Genomic DNA, 13,321 nt, shown 5'->3' with positions numbered 1-13,321 from the left:
TTCAGAAGAGTTCAGCAGCTTCGGAGTTCGGAGTTCGGAGCAGACGGATCATGAGTGTCTCCTGTTTGTTTGTTTAGATTTTTGCAACAACAATGGAATGCGTAGTGGCAAATGTCGAACACATGCGATTTGACATTGAAATTGCTCTTGATGAGCAATATGGAGCTCTTCCATTACCTTTCACCGGCATGGACAGTACGTCCTTTTATACATTTCTGTTTTTATACAGTGAACTGTGTTTGGTTAAGTTTGCGCACACCATAATATTATCGTATTTATACTTTGTGCCTTTATTTCAATCTATAACAACATACAATATATGGTATGATTTTTTCCAATAATATTGTATTAATATGTACTGGCAAATTTTTTGGTTAATTTATTTATGATTTGTTTCAATGATAATCTTCAGTAGAATCTTTGAATATTTAGTGGTTGAAGGTAGAGTTGCTCTCGTGATTTAGAGTTTATATAAACATATAAATACAGATAATATTATATTTAACAATAATTTCAGTATTTTAGCAACTAATTATATAATAAAAATTTAATTTAAAAACATAGTTATATAGAAATAAATAATTTTAGAAATGTGTATAATTTTGAAAAGTAAATAATCTTTCCCTTTCTCTTGATAGAATTACTTAGAATAAATCAATTCTAAATTTTTTTCTTTATATTATATGTATATGTTATTATTAATATTATTCTCTTTTGGTTATACATTTTCTACAATTGTATATCTTCTGTTCTTTTTTTAATTTTTATGAATTTTATACTTATATTTGATAGCTTTATGTTTACTATTGGAAAAAAAATATAGTACAATGCTTTTAAGAGACAGATTCATTTTATATGAAAAATGTAAAATTGTTAATAAATAATTTTCTTTCCTTCAATTTGCAGAATCAATTGCTGCAGTATGTCAATTTTACCCAAGAGGTACTTGTAGTAAAGGAGGATCATGTCCATTCAGACATGTTCGTGGTGATCGCACAATAGTATGTAAACATTGGTTAAGAGGTCTTTGTAAAAAGGGTGATCAATGTGAATTTCTGCACGAATATGACATGACAAAAATGCCGGAATGTTATTTTTATTCTAGATTCAGTAAGTAGCTTAATGCAAATATTATGCATATATTATTATTTATATTATACAATACTAAAAATTTCCTTTATGAACACTTTATATGCAAGAATTCAATATAATGATCCCTTTATTATATCCCTTATTATATTCTCTTGTTAATATTTAATATATATTTTAACTATGTGACAATTAAATTATATCTAAACAAATGTAATTAATTATAGATGCATGTCACAATAAGGAGTGTCCTTTCTTACACATTGACCCTGAGACAAAAGTCAGAGATTGTCCATGGTACGATCGTGGTTTCTGTAGGCATGGCCCCTTGTGTAGACATCGACATGTCAGACGTGTTCTCTGTATGGCTTACTTGGCTGGTTTTTGTCCAGAAGGACCAAATTGCAAATTTATGCAGTAAGTTTACAAAATGCAAGTATCAATTATGTTGTAATGTTTGAAATGTCTGCATCTTAATTTCTATGTTTAGTCCAAGGTTTGAATTACCAGCGGTACAAGACATGCAACCAAAGGAAGGCAAAAAGGTGATGATCACCTGTCATTTCTGTGGAGAAGGCGGTCACAAGGCAATTTATTGCAATAAAATGCCACCCGATGTACGAGAAGCTCAAGTCAGACAAGATGCCGATAATAATTCTCATGCATCACATCATCATATGAATATGCACAATGGACCGCCGCCACCACGAGGACCACAAAAACCGCTCGAAGAAGTAACGTGCTACAAGTGTGGACAGAAAGGTCATTATGCCAATAAATGTCCAAAAGGACATTTAGCATTTTTGAGTCATGCAGGTAGTGGAAGTGGCGGTCAAAATCAGAATTATCGAAGATGATTTTCTTTGTTTTATTTATGTAACATGAATATTGTGATGCTACTTTATCTCATTATTAATTATCTATAAAAATTTGGGTCTCATATACAATAAAATAATTTCATATCTAATACGTGTCGATATATCGCTCTTATGTTATTTCACCAACAACTGTCGACAAAAAGGAAGGATTTTCATACTTCTTCTCTTTTTGGATATAAATAATAGCACCAATATTTAAAATATGAAAAAAAGCAGCTTTTTCATATATATAAGCGAGTATTTTAATTTTTAATTTCTTCTCTTATTAAACCGTAACAAATTGAAATATTTATTGTTCTAAAAATGATATATGTCTGAATAAGCAGTTGTTATATTTTTGTATGACACAGTTCTGTGGACATTATAAGACTCTTAGTTATTGCTACATCGGCATCTAATACAAGGTGTTATAAAAAGATATATTTATGTAATATCCATTAATTATCAGATAAAACCTGTATGACCTGGGAAGACATACACTTTATATCGACGGATATAACAACAAATATGAAGTTTTACTAATTAAAAATTAACTGTGTATATTCACTTCTTAGATAAATGTTTTAATATTAAATAATAGCATGGAAGGCGCAAAACATTGTGGAGATATGCATTTTAACCACTATCAAATATGGTAAGCGCGTTTCTGTCATCACAAAATTGTTCTCTTATCATTCAAAATGTTTTTCCAGTTATTATCTTATTACCTGATTCAATTACATCTAAGACATAATTGTAATTATTAAGGATAAGATTGCGTATTGATTTTCGCAGTTTTATGCAAATAATTATGCAGAGAAGAAAAAAAAAGGATAATAATTTTCTCAATCATTTTTTTTTGAAATTATCTTATCATGTTGTATTATAGTCAATAACTTCAACATAATTAGCAGGAAAAAGTCCGTAAGTCCCATCAGGTCCAAGCCCTTGCCACCAGCCTTCATCGATCGCGTCTATATGCGTAATTATATCTCCAGGATCAAAAGTGATTTCCGTATCGTCTGCAGCTTGATAGTCATACAAAGCTCTGGCTTTCATTCCCTCGTTATTTGGATCGAAATATAAATACGGGCCATCCAATTGATTGTACAATTCATTTTCAGTGACTTGTTCCTTAATTTCTACTGCTTGTTCAGATTCCGATTGTAGATTCTTCGCTGTTGTCTTTGATTCCTGATTAGTGTTTTGAGGTTGAGGCACTGCAGATGATGAAGTCGTCACTGTCTCCACATTTGTAAGTTTTTTCTCTTCAGATGATGTTTCCTCATAAGATTTTGGTTGATCTTTTATTTGAGCATCCTCCAACGCTTTTCTCACAGACTCCACGTGATTATTCTTAGGTAAAAATTGTTGAACTGAACTTGTCTTCATTTGACCGGCCGCCGAATTTTGCTCGAAAACCGCTCTAGCGTTTATTGTTCTTTGAGCAATCAATTGTTGTGTCTCCTTGCTCCTTTGTCTTCGTAGCTCTTCACTTCGTGATTTATGATCATCCTCGACATCATTGCTATAATTTTGTGCAGCTAATTGATTGCGTAAGTTGTTCACTTCCTCGGCACGTTGTTCGGCCAACTTTTGTCGCGCGATTGAGTTTTCCTTAGCAGTTACCTAGTGGAAACGATTTTAAATGAAATATACGCGTTGGTATGATATCTAAGATATATATGATATATAAACGAAAAATGTGATTAGATCACAATGTACTTTTTGCTCTCTCATTTGTGCTTCCTTTTCTTCTCGAGCTCTAACTTCTTTTTCTAACTTTTGTCGTTCTTGTTCACAACGTAGCCGCTCTTGCTCCAATCTTTTTTTCTCTTCCATTTCTTCCTTTTGCCAAAACTGATCTCTTTCTGTTGCATTTATCTCTTGTTCCGGGATTACTCTATAAAATATATGTTAGTTGAGAAAGACTGCCTCAAAAACCATAATATTACTTATTCAAAATTGAAATTACAGTTGGCATTTTAAAATGTAAATATTATGAGAGAAAATAAAAGTATACCGGCGATATGTTGTTCCAATGGGACCTGTATGTCCTTCATTTTCACCACGAGGTTCATTAAACTTAAATGCGGAGGCTGTTGCTCTCGCAAGTTTTCCCATAATTGCATCTACCTCTACATCATCTTCAGAACGTGCAGTAATTGTTATATGTGCACCCTTTAATAATTTCTCTACATCTCTGATGTGATTAGCGCATGTTCCTTTTCTAACAATTGGAGCACCTTCTCCTTGCTGTAAAAAACATTTTATCATATATATAAAAGTTTTTATATAAATTATAAATTATTATTGTTAAGACACATAAATGTTTTATATTGTTCTTTTTTGCCTTTATTATAAAGAATGAATAATATAAAATCACACTATTTTATCATATAAATTATACTTTTATTATATATTTGTTATACTCCATTTTTGTCTTTTATTATGATTATATTAATCTCTTTACTCTTACCCAATTAATAAGCAAACACTTTGGTAGACTTGTTTTAGTATCAATGACTTTGCAAAATGCATACATAATATGACTGCTATTCAATCGATCAATCATTTCTTCCAACCCGCCACTTCCGGTTCCAACTACTTTTAAGTCATTTGTCTGCCCTTCATAACCGAATAAAGCCCTGGCAAAAATAGAAACGCGTCTTAATTATCAACTATGCAATATATATTTTATAATAATTTATAAAAAATAATAATTATATAAGATTGATTTTTGGCATCAAATTTATAAGGAATTTTGAATCAAAAATAGAGTTAAATTATATCAATGTATTATGTTGTTATAAATCAATTATCTATCATAGTTAATAAATATAAATATATATAAGTTAATATAACATAGTTAATATATATAATATAAATATATATATATGTATATATTTTGAATATTTTCGAATATTTAAATTCAATTATTTATAATTAATATTTTATTTATAAAAATGATTATACAAATTTAATTATATCTCATATATTGAAAGATATGTATATATAAAATAACTTATAATTTTTATATAGATTTTTCCATTTGACAACACAATTATATCAAAGCAAAAACAAATAACAAGAAAATTATATTATCAATTTCTATCGATTATGCGATGATCATTAAGATTAAAATAGCCGGAATCGATATGAGTCTTTAGCAGGGAGGTCGATGTTTACACAAAAACAATAGTGTTTGCTGAGAATCCATACAAATTTTACGATTCGGTATTATAGGGGTTCGATATTGGAAAATATTATGTGCCGAAAACTACCTGTCTGATTGACAGAAAGGACATTGGAAATTTAAGTATATATGCCTACCAGTTAGTAGACAATTTATCGTCGACTACGCTGTGCCAGGCAGCCGTCAAGGCATCTTTGTTTTTCGTCAGATTAATTGACATATTTCTGACTAAATTAATTCATAACAAATTCAGATAAATGATTTATGACAGGACAGGGCAATGGTGCGATACCGCAAAACTACGCAAATATCACACGCGCATATCACTTTAGCCGATCGCCTCTTCGACTAATGTCAACGCCCTATCCATAGCCAACCGTTTACATCAATATCCTAATATCCCTAGTAATTTTCCTCTTATCCTTTTTGTATCCGCAAAGTTGTGTTCGAAAATCTACTCATCATAAATTAATATTTTAGTACCAGTTAGAACAAAGGAACCTTTGCTTCTTTGAAATATTTGTTACGTCACGCGCACGTAGTTTGCTACTTCCGGTTAGATAGGGACTTTGAAATTTTTTTTTTTTCAAAAGCGAGTTTCTATCACTGCGCTGCCATGTTTGTGTGCCGCTCTTATATATTCGGCGTTCTACTGAAATTCTCGACTTTCAATTGCGTTTCGTGCATATATCTTGTGTTCTTGGCCGTAGGAGATCGCGCGTAAACTTTATCATGAGTACTGATAGTATCGAAAAACTGTACAAAAATTTTGGAATCCTCGCGGATGCTAAAGATAAATTGGTGCAGGTACATGCCGCATTGGTTATATCGTGCGATAAATATAGCTGAGGAGAATTTGTTCCGTATATTTTCTTGTTTCTGCATTCTCATACGTTTTCTCTCGTGTTTAACATGACTTTACTGATAAGTATCATTCACACGTTACTCACAAATCATTCTCGTTGCATGAAACATCAATGTGCAGCTCGAAAAATCGGAGATGTGCACGGCGTCTTCATATGGTGTCTGCACATGTACAATATGAGTCATTGCAAGATTATTTTCTTTTCACATACATACATATAAACATGTATACGAGGACAGAAATGTTTAATACATAAATTTATGCAAATATTGGAGCATACATTTCCAATATATACTCCAATATGCAGCTAAATTCATGTGTTAGGCATTCTTGTGTTTCTATGTGTATTATTAATTTTTAGATTACAAGGGTGTAGTACAGTGGTTTACCGATAATATTCTCTGTGTACGAAGAACCACTATAATTTATTGCCAATTTTCTGGCTTCGAAATTTTCAAATATATATTGTATAACTGATTCATTTATCTATGATTATTTTTCTAAGTATATTTACATGTATTTACATGTAGATTCTATACATGGAAAAAAAATAATGTTCTTGCAATACAATAACATTTTACTGTACTATATAGTGTTAATGCTTTTTATTTAGTTTCATTGAGAAAGTCTAATTTGTAATTTACAGTAACAATTCCTCATTTAATGACGGAATATTTTTTTCATTTTTTATATATTTGATTTTTAGGAAATATTTAAAAAATACAATTATATTAAATATCTTTATAACATATTTACTAGAAAAGCTTGTTGTACTTTCTTACAAATTATACTCTATATCTCATTGTTTATGTTGCAGCATGAAAAAGAATATTTGGAAATTTTGACAGCAGTTAAAGGATCACCTAAAGAAAAACGGCTAGCATCGCAATTCATTGCTAGATTTTTCAAGCATTTTCCAAAACTAGCAGATCAAGCTATAGATGCTCAGTTGGATTTATGTGAAGATGAAGACATGGCTGTAAGTTTTCAAATATGAATTGACTCTATATTTTATTTTTATATAGTTTTTGAACAAAAATATTTGAAAGTTTTATGCAACAATTAATCAATAATTAACTAAGATAATTATTCATATCACATAATATATCTTTGTTTTCTTTACAGATTCGAAAACAAGCTATTAAAGATTTACCAGCTCTTTGTAAAGATAATAAGGAACATACAGCAAGAATTGCAGACATCTTAGCGCAACTATTGCAAGCTGAGGACTCCTCAGAATTATCGGTTGTACATAACAGTATTATGTCGCTTATGAAGAGTGATCCAAAAGGTATGATCAAAGCCATAAACACATATAAAAAATGTATTTATATAATATTTTAATTATTATAATTAGAATAACTCTGTATTTGCAGGTACTTTAAGTGGATTTTTCAGTCAAATCATTAATGGTGATGATGGAACGAGAGAACGTTGTATAAAATTTTTAGCTACAAAATTGAAAGCAATAGGACACGACGTTATTACAAAAGAACCAGAAGATTTATTAATTGGAGAATGTAAAAAAGTATTGCAGGTAAACTTTTGTTATGCTCTTATATTATAATAAATGTTTATATTTATTTTTACCCTTTAATTAATATATTTTATTTATGCAGGATGTAACTGCTGACGAATTTCATAGTATCATGGAAATCCTTGCTTGGACTAGATTAGGATCTACTGTTACTGGTCAACAAGAATTGGTTGATATTACAATAGAACAAGCTGAATTGTCTGTCCCTTTTAAACATACTAACGTGGAACAGTGGAATAGATTGGTTCAATGTATTAAACATGCTCTTCCATTCTTTAGCGTATGTATATGTATATGTGTTTTATATACATTTAAATATATCTTAGAGCAATATTAAATATTTTTCACATTTGTTTATATGATTAATTATTTATATTTAAATATCTCTGCCTCTTTTCAGTCACAGATAGATTCATCAAAATTTGTTTCATATATTTGCGTGCAAGTGCTACCACATCTCTCTTTGATGACTTCTCCCGATGGTAGAGACATTCAATTGGAACTATTAAAATTGCTTGCTGAATTAACAGTATTTTGTGGAAGTATTGAAAAACCTGAGGACAAAGTTCAACAACTTTATAATACTCTCATTGTGAGTAATATGTCTTTCTTTTCATATTTTGTATTACAAATCTGATGAGTTGTTTTCATTCATATAGTAATGTCTAATGTTCTTATCTCATTGATCAAAATTATCATTTGTATATCATTTACACTATTATATATTTCAGACTTATATGCCACTTCCTCCAGCTACAGAGATTACTGATGTACCAAAGTTACAATTTAGTCATGTGGAATGTTTGATGTACGCTTTTCATAAATTGTGTAAGCAAACTCCTGAATTTTTGATAAAAGATCCAGAACAGCTTAAAGAATTCCGTTTAAGATTACAATACTTTGCAAGAGGCATTCAAGGTTATATAAAAAAATTACGTGAAGCTATCAGTGGGAAAACAGAAGAAGAATTAAAATCAGAGGAAAATCAATTAAAGGTTGTTGCACTAAAAACAACTAATAACATCAATACCTTAATCAAAGATCTATTTCATTCACCTCCTAGCTTTAAGAGTATCATACATCTTTCATGGAAAACGCCTTGCAATGACAAGAAGGTAATTAATCTTTATAAGCATTTTAAATAATTTGTACATATACAAATACATGCAATATTTACACAACTATGGACGTTTTATACAATGTTTAAATTTTATTATGATTTAGAATGAAAAGAATTCAGCTCAAAAAAGACATACACCAATTACATTTGGAAACGACAATGGTTCGAGTAAACGTAACAAGGAAGATAAAAGCAACAAAAGAGAAATATATACACCTCCGAGTGGCAAATATAGTTCAAACATATCGAATTATGGTATATAAGTAGTTAAATATACGATTTTAAAATGTGAAAAGGATAAGATAAATGTTAATTTATTCAATAATTTTTTTTTTAATTTTTAGGTCGCGGTAGATTTAAAGGTAATAGATTTGGAGGAAGAGGTGTATTCAGATCAAGAGGCCGTGGTTCATGGCGAAAGAATTTTTATTAATTATGAAATCAAAATCCACTAAAAAAAAAAAAAATGAGATTGAAAGCAGCTAAAATTGGAATGATGACATAAGTGCTTATTTATCTTGAGATTAAACATGGAAGTACTTTCAAAAAAATGACATTACAAAATTTAATTCTCTTGTGCTCTAATTGAAATGATTTTGTCATTATCTAAACTCTGACAAATTGCAGATAAGTAACAAAAAGAGGAAAATCAATAATTTTTCAAATTTTTATTAATGTTTTCCAAACATGGAGAAAAAGATTTAAGAGAATGAGATTATCATTATATAGATCTTTTGTGTTTAATTCTTATTATATAATTCTGCAATGAAAAATCAAGACACATATAACGTGAAAGAAAAATGAAAGTATGCCAACAATATGCATTGCTGACAAATGTATCAAAATTAAGAGAAAATATTGATTCTAGTACAGTATGATTAATTGATTTAATGAAGATGTTAGTGGAATGTAACAGAAAAGGAAGAAAGAAGAGATCGCAAAAGGCGAGACTTATCAAGATGATGTTTGAGGAAGTTGAAGCAAACCTTGATGAAGATTGCATGCAAATTCAAACTACGTAATCAGACATTGTGAGACATCATCGATAGAAACATATACAAATGGATAGATGCAAAATCATGGATAGAAAAACATATGAAAATGGACGGTGCTCTTTCTTCGTCAAAAACTTCAAGAGTGCAAAAATTTAATCTCCTGTATATCCATTCCTAAATTAACTTCCCTATCTTTCCAAACTTTTATATTTGTTAATGTTTGTCAATATTTGTTAACAGGATCGGTACAAAGGGAATCTAGGCAGACATACATAAAAGCAATCTAATCGAAGAAACATCAGATATAATGTTTTGTTGATAAAAGCAACATTTGTACAAAATTTTAATTTTTTTTTTTTTTAGTAAACAGGATTTATAAATCTAATGAACATAGATATATTACACTTTTCATATATATAAATATATATTCTTTATACATGTAAATATATCACTCTTAAAATATATTTTATAAAAATCTAAAGTGTGTGTGTATGTGTGTGCTCTCTCTCTCTTTCACACACACATATATATATATGTTAATATATTTTTAATTAAAAATATTAATTTCATGAATCTATGTTTCTTCGATAAATAAGAAGAGGAATTGGAGCAGCGATTATTATGTTGTTTTTCTTTTGCAGGAAACACATACTAACAAGAGACTTGGAAATCGTGGATTGAGCCAGAGCTGTTTAAAATTATACATATATACATATGTATATAATTTTTTCTCATTACAGAAATCTTTTAAAAAAAAATTGATGCAGAGGCAGAGATCACTTGGAGAAGCTAATTGATTTTCTATTTCAGCAACTAATGATATTATATGTTTATATTGTCATATATATATATATCTTCTTGGTATAATTGCTGTTTGTGAGGTGAGTTCAAAAAAATATTGTTCCATCTTTCCTTTCCCTCTATCCATGATCATTTTGTAAAAACATTTGTGTCATCAGCAATTCGTCAATGTTTTCAATTATTTCAATAAATAACATTATTTAATACTAAATGTTGTTTTTTTATTTAGTAAATATAATAGATGATAAAATAAGGCTAGAAAATGAGATTTAGTAGAAATCTCTCAATTCTAAGAGCACACAAGTATAAACATATTTATATGTATGTATATGTAATTTGTCCTATACATATTTAAGGTTTTATATTGCATTAATATGTTAATAAAAATTGTGTATAATTACATATTTGTGTCAAATGTGCAATAGAATTTGAATCTCGTGTAATAATCTCAACTATGCTATATTATGAGTATATTTCAATGTTACTAAGAGAAATATACTAGTAATATGTTTGAATTATATATGTATATAATTGGTCAACTTTTGTATTATTAATAAATAAATAATAAAATGTTAAGTTTTAAGGAATTTTGAGCAGCTACAGGCAAAGCAACAAAGGAATATATGAGATAAAAGATATGTTTCACCATTTTTATTAATGATCTTTTAAGAAGAAAGTAGTAATTGTAAATTATATTTCATTATTATCAGACTATTCTTACAAATAATTTTCAACTAATTATTAAATAACTATATATAATCCTAGCATTAAAAATAATGTAAATACATAAATAATATATTTAAAAAAGATCACATTTTATCCTTATATCACCATCATAACATTATATACACATATATAATTATTATAGCATATTCATTGATAAATTAATTACTGCTCAAAATAACCCATTTGAAGAAATCATATCGTCTATCACTTTACACATAATACGATCACTTGGACTACATGGATCCTGAGTTTGTTGTTTAAAACCCATATTATCAACAGACTCCATAACATCTGTATTTATTGCAAGTTTAGAATCTAGTTCTGAAGTATCTGGAAGCATCTGTAAAGCATGCTGTAGTATTTCTTGAACCTAGAATAATGCAATATTTAAGATTCAAAAATTGCAAATCATTAACATATATGAATTAATGTATATGAATATTAATAAACAAGTGTTTATACGACCAAACTGGCAATTTATTGTTTGATTATTATATCACGACGTTTCGACCATATGGTTTTGGTCCTTATCAAGTGAAACTAAAATTACAATACAATAAATAATGATAGTCATGTTACAAAGAAAAAAATAGGATTAAGCAACTTACGTTATAATTAAAAAGTAGAAAGAGAAAAATCGAAATGTCAAACTGACATTGTGTCAACCACTATGTTTGGAATACTGAGATCAACTAAACGACCTTTATTAATTTATTGTATATGTTGTTTAAATTCTCTGTATCTTTTTGGGAATTAATAGTGTTGTCAAATTTTTTAATAAAAAACATTTCAGCTATTTCTCTCTTTCTTACATGTTTTTCGTTATGTAGAATATCAGGCGCTGACCAATCGAAGTCATGATCAAACTTGATCATGACTTCGATTGGTGAATAATCAACTTGAATAATCAAACAATAAATTGCCAGTTTGGTCGTATAAACACTTGTTTATTAATTTATTTACTGGCGACATTTTTAAAATTAAATATAATATATGAATATTATAGAAATTTAAAATGCTAATAATAAATATACTTTTTCAAGATGTTTCTGAAAACGCAGCGCTGTTTCAAGACGTTGTCTACGCTGTAGTTCCATCATAACTCGTAATGTTTCTCTAGCCTGATGCGGTCTAAATTCATTCAACAGATGATGGATATGAATAAATAACAAGCTCAAGTCTTCGACCTATAAAAGTACCAATTATTGTTATATGAGGTTATTATAATTTTTCGAATCAAAGTTAAAATGTTACAAATTATAGCACTAATAAAAGCTTATTCGAATTACAGATACATTACCTTCTCCGCACGTCTGGGACTATCGGGACATTGGACGAGTAAGTCTATCAAGTCCAAGAAATTGACAAGCAGAGAATGATTAAGCTTCTTTAATTCACGTCGACGGTCAAAGTGTTGCGGGTACAGTCTTTTGATTCCTTGAGCCTCCAACGGTCTGATAATCGTGTCATCCGCATTGAAAACGTTACCGAACATGGAGTAACTATCGTGAATTGGTGGCGGTGGTCGCGGAGCTCTTCCACGGCGAACATTCTCATCCGTGTATAAATTAATATATTGAACGGGGGGCAATGGCAGGGAACTGACTTGTATCGCTTCGGGCGCTGCCATGTCTCAATATTATATGTCTCAGCAATGAACCGATCACGATGATGAACAGTATTCTCAATTCACCGACGCGATAGAAAAGTTTTCAAACCGGTAGATAGGTTAGACCACATTCTATAAATACATAATTGAGATCGTATTTTCTCGATATCCGATCGAGAGAAGTAAACTTGTCTCCTTTCCGAATCCTCTAAACAAATGCCAAAAAAATGTTCCTTCCGTGTTACGCTCTCGAAGGTCTGTATACAATCCGTATAAACACCTCCCAAGAAAAACAAAGCGACAGGCGGCCGATCTAGTCCGCCATTTTGTCAGATGTCAGATTACACGAGTCAACGAACGTCCCGCTCGTTGTTTCCACGTTTCTAAAAAAATCTGAGATCGCAAAATTTTCATCAATTCTTTTTTTATTCAAAAGAATACTCGAAACATCCGAGTGTCGGTTCGGGTCATCGTTTGACGTTTCTCGCGGACGCGTTTCTTTATTCGCGGGCGGTACGTATCGCCA

General features: G+C 29.9%; 4 protein-coding genes across 4 annotated transcripts; 2 read left to right on the top strand and 2 right to left on the bottom strand.

Moving 5' to 3' along the window:
- LOC126848812 (cleavage and polyadenylation specificity factor subunit 4) lies at nucleotides 1–2,056 on the top strand. Its single transcript, XM_050590039.1, has 4 exons — nucleotides 1–195; nucleotides 907–1,110; nucleotides 1,317–1,506; nucleotides 1,580–2,056. Exons 1-4 carry the CDS (start codon nucleotides 93–95, stop codon nucleotides 1,944–1,946), a joined length of 864 nt encoding a protein of 287 aa, XP_050445996.1. The 5' UTR covers nucleotides 1–92; the 3' UTR covers nucleotides 1,947–2,056.
- Nucleotides 1,943–5,504, bottom strand: LOC126848795 (drebrin-like protein). Its single transcript, XM_050590003.1, has 5 exons — nucleotides 5,280–5,504; nucleotides 4,426–4,594; nucleotides 3,970–4,202; nucleotides 3,672–3,849; nucleotides 1,943–3,575 (listed from the first exon to the last, which is right to left on the bottom strand). Exons 1-5 carry the CDS (start codon nucleotides 5,360–5,362, stop codon nucleotides 2,820–2,822), a joined length of 1,419 nt encoding a protein of 472 aa, XP_050445960.1. The 5' UTR covers nucleotides 5,363–5,504; the 3' UTR covers nucleotides 1,943–2,819.
- A 244-nt stretch (nucleotides 5,505–5,748) lies between these two features.
- Nucleotides 5,749–10,671, top strand: LOC126848800 (apoptosis inhibitor 5). Its single transcript, XM_050590017.1, has 9 exons — nucleotides 5,749–5,949; nucleotides 6,825–6,986; nucleotides 7,133–7,298; nucleotides 7,384–7,544; nucleotides 7,627–7,824; nucleotides 7,945–8,136; nucleotides 8,276–8,659; nucleotides 8,769–8,919; nucleotides 9,009–10,671. Exons 1-9 carry the CDS (start codon nucleotides 5,875–5,877, stop codon nucleotides 9,095–9,097), a joined length of 1,578 nt encoding a protein of 525 aa, XP_050445974.1. The 5' UTR covers nucleotides 5,749–5,874; the 3' UTR covers nucleotides 9,098–10,671.
- A 425-nt stretch (nucleotides 10,672–11,096) lies between these two features.
- Nucleotides 11,097–13,107, bottom strand: LOC126848816 (mediator of RNA polymerase II transcription subunit 7). Its single transcript, XM_050590045.1, has 3 exons — nucleotides 12,487–13,107; nucleotides 12,221–12,373; nucleotides 11,097–11,556 (listed from the first exon to the last, which is right to left on the bottom strand). The coding sequence occupies exons 1-3, from the start codon at nucleotides 12,814–12,816 to the stop codon at nucleotides 11,356–11,358; spliced, it is 684 nt and encodes a 227-aa protein (XP_050446002.1). The 5' UTR covers nucleotides 12,817–13,107; the 3' UTR covers nucleotides 11,097–11,355.
- Nucleotides 13,108–13,321: the final 214 nt, after the last annotated feature.

This window comes from Cataglyphis hispanica, chromosome 4 (assembly GCF_021464435.1).
Source record: "Cataglyphis hispanica isolate Lineage 1 chromosome 4, ULB_Chis1_1.0, whole genome shotgun sequence".
Classification (NCBI taxonomy): domain Eukaryota; kingdom Metazoa; phylum Arthropoda; class Insecta; order Hymenoptera; family Formicidae; genus Cataglyphis; species Cataglyphis hispanica.
The sequence above is the reverse complement of the archived record's forward strand: the minus strand, read 5'-3'. Positions and strand labels throughout refer to the sequence as shown.

What these genes read in the sequence shown, in the direction of transcription:
- LOC126848812 (XM_050590039.1), top strand. Translation starts at nt 93, where the DNA reads ATGGAATGCGTAGTGGCAAATGTCGAACACATGCGATTTGACATTGAA. An exon ending in ACCTTTCACCGGCATGGACA is followed by an intron (nt 196 to 906) that starts GTACGTCCTTTT and finishes TTCAATTTGCAG; the next exon opens with AATCAATTGCTGCAGTATGT. An exon ending in TTATTTTTATTCTAGATTCA is followed by an intron (nt 1,111 to 1,316) that starts GTAAGTAGCTTA and finishes AATTAATTATAG; the next exon opens with ATGCATGTCACAATAAGGAG.
- LOC126848795 (XM_050590003.1), bottom strand. Translation starts at nt 5,362, where the DNA reads ATGTCAATTAATCTGACGAAAAACAAAGATGCCTTGACGGCTGCCTGG. An exon ending in GATAAATTGTCTACTAACTG is followed by an intron (nt 4,595 to 5,279) that starts GTAGGCATATAT and finishes TATTTTTGCCAG; the next exon opens with GGCTTTATTCGGTTATGAAG. An exon ending in AGTGTTTGCTTATTAATTGG is followed by an intron (nt 4,203 to 4,425) that starts GTAAGAGTAAAG and finishes TGTTTTTTACAG; the next exon opens with CAAGGAGAAGGTGCTCCAAT.
- LOC126848800 (XM_050590017.1), top strand. Translation starts at nt 5,875, where the DNA reads ATGAGTACTGATAGTATCGAAAAACTGTACAAAAATTTTGGAATCCTC. An exon ending in GTGAAGATGAAGACATGGCT is followed by an intron (nt 6,987 to 7,132) that starts GTAAGTTTTCAA and finishes TTTTCTTTACAG; the next exon opens with ATTCGAAAACAAGCTATTAA. An exon ending in AACTTTATAATACTCTCATT is followed by an intron (nt 8,137 to 8,275) that starts GTGAGTAATATG and finishes TATATATTTCAG; the next exon opens with ACTTATATGCCACTTCCTCC.
- LOC126848816 (XM_050590045.1), bottom strand. Translation starts at nt 12,816, where the DNA reads ATGGCAGCGCCCGAAGCGATACAAGTCAGTTCCCTGCCATTGCCCCCC. An exon ending in GTCCCAGACGTGCGGAGAAG is followed by an intron (nt 12,374 to 12,486) that starts GTAATGTATCTG and finishes GTACTTTTATAG; the next exon opens with GTCGAAGACTTGAGCTTGTT. An exon ending in TTCAGAAACATCTTGAAAAA is followed by an intron (nt 11,557 to 12,220) that starts GTATATTTATTA and finishes GCATTATTCTAG; the next exon opens with GTTCAAGAAATACTACAGCA.